The following is a 1413-nucleotide window of genomic DNA, read 5'->3' on the forward strand; positions in this document are numbered from 1 at the left end:
ATATCACACAGCAAAACGAGCTGCTCAACATCCCAGATATCACACGACGCAGAACTTGCTGTGTTACAACAGCCAGGCTTAGAACTAACATTCCTCAAAGGATGGGATTTCCCAAAATTTCCACGAGGTTGAAAACCCCCCGGTGTGATTCTGCACTGATCACAGATTTGGGGAACACCTGGAGCGATAAGCTCTGAATATAAACATGCAAAAGTGTTTTAATTCTCCCCTCAGACACAGCTCCAACAGCACTCAAAGCAGATCTCTATTTCTATCTGTTCAAAAGGGATGAATCCCCATCTCTGAGCTCACCAGTGTCCATCTGCCAGACGTACACGGAGCCATCTGAACATCCCACCACCAGGTAGTCATCGGAGGGCCTCCATTTGATCACTTGGATTGGGAAGAGGTGGCGAGATGCCAGCATGATGCATTTCTTCTCCCTCAGACTCAGCAGACCCACCGAGTGATCGCTGGCAACGGAGCAAATGCAGTGCTGGACTCTTGCCTAAATCAAGGAAAAAAGAGAAAAAGCTTAATCATAATGCAGAAAATTGGTATTGAAAACTTTCCCCCCACTGGGCCAAGCAGAGTGACCAAAAACCTCTTTTATAAACAAAACTCTGAGAGAAAAACTCGCAGAGAACTCACACTGCAGTTTTCCGGTGGAACAAGCAGCTGGGTGATTTCTCCCCCGTGGACACAGAAGATGTGCTTCATCTCTCCCGAGAARATATCCCAGATGATGACAGAGAAATCCACCCCGCCCGAGATCAGGTACCTCTGGTCGTAGCGGGAGGAGACCTGGTGAGGGTACAGCAAACACGTCACCTTGTTCCGGTGGCCTCGGAGCGTCCGGTGAGGGGGCCAGCCTGGRAAGAGGAAAAACAGAAATTCAACAGAGCAATCACTGTTTGCTCAGATCCCAAAGCTATGAAAATMATGTTATATAGAAGCACATATCCAATGGAACCTTTACCCTTGGAGATTTCCACCGGCACATTAACACCCAACAACGCAGCGCTATGAACAATTCTGGAGGTTCACCAATGGAGCTATTACTCCCCAGATTTGCAGCATTTCTAGAACCCAGTGCCTACCCCTACGCAGCATGTGCTCCCCCTGCAGCAGCTGCACGATGGCAGTCTGTGTGGCAGGCACGATGACGATGCTGCCGTCCTCGCGGCCGCACACCAGCCGCCCGTGGGCCGGGATGTAGACGCTGGCCGTCACCCGCAGCGGCTCGCTGGCGTTGGGAATGATGCTCAACTGGTCTATGATCCCGGCAGGACGAGGCCTCAGCTGGTCAAAAGCTTCCTGCAGGGATATGGAGGTGGATGTTTGCAGGCCTGGGGAAAAGGAGGGACAAGGTCACGAGGATTGGAGCGACCGCCGCTGCAATCGGGGGCTCAA

The 1413-nt window shown here is 51.6% G+C and overlaps 1 protein-coding gene across 1 annotated transcript in view; it reads right to left on the minus strand.

Annotated features, from left to right (window-relative positions):
- Positions 1-1413, minus strand: part of WDR7 (WD repeat domain 7) — a 19862-nt gene that overhangs the window by 7982 nt on the left and 10467 nt on the right. The window contains exons 11-13 of the mRNA XM_057387910.1: positions 1101-1349; positions 652-872; positions 313-508 (exon numbers count right to left, since the gene is read on the minus strand). Of these exons, the coding sequence (XP_057243893.1) occupies positions 313-508; positions 652-872; positions 1101-1349 (666 nt within the window). The remainder of the gene's footprint in view (positions 1-312; positions 509-651; positions 873-1100; positions 1350-1413) is intronic.

Source organism: Malurus melanocephalus, unplaced genomic scaffold (assembly GCF_030028575.1).
Source record: "Malurus melanocephalus ecotype Western Australia unplaced genomic scaffold, MMel_1.1 scaffold_1431, whole genome shotgun sequence".
In the NCBI taxonomy this organism is placed as follows: domain Eukaryota; kingdom Metazoa; phylum Chordata; class Aves; order Passeriformes; family Maluridae; genus Malurus; species Malurus melanocephalus.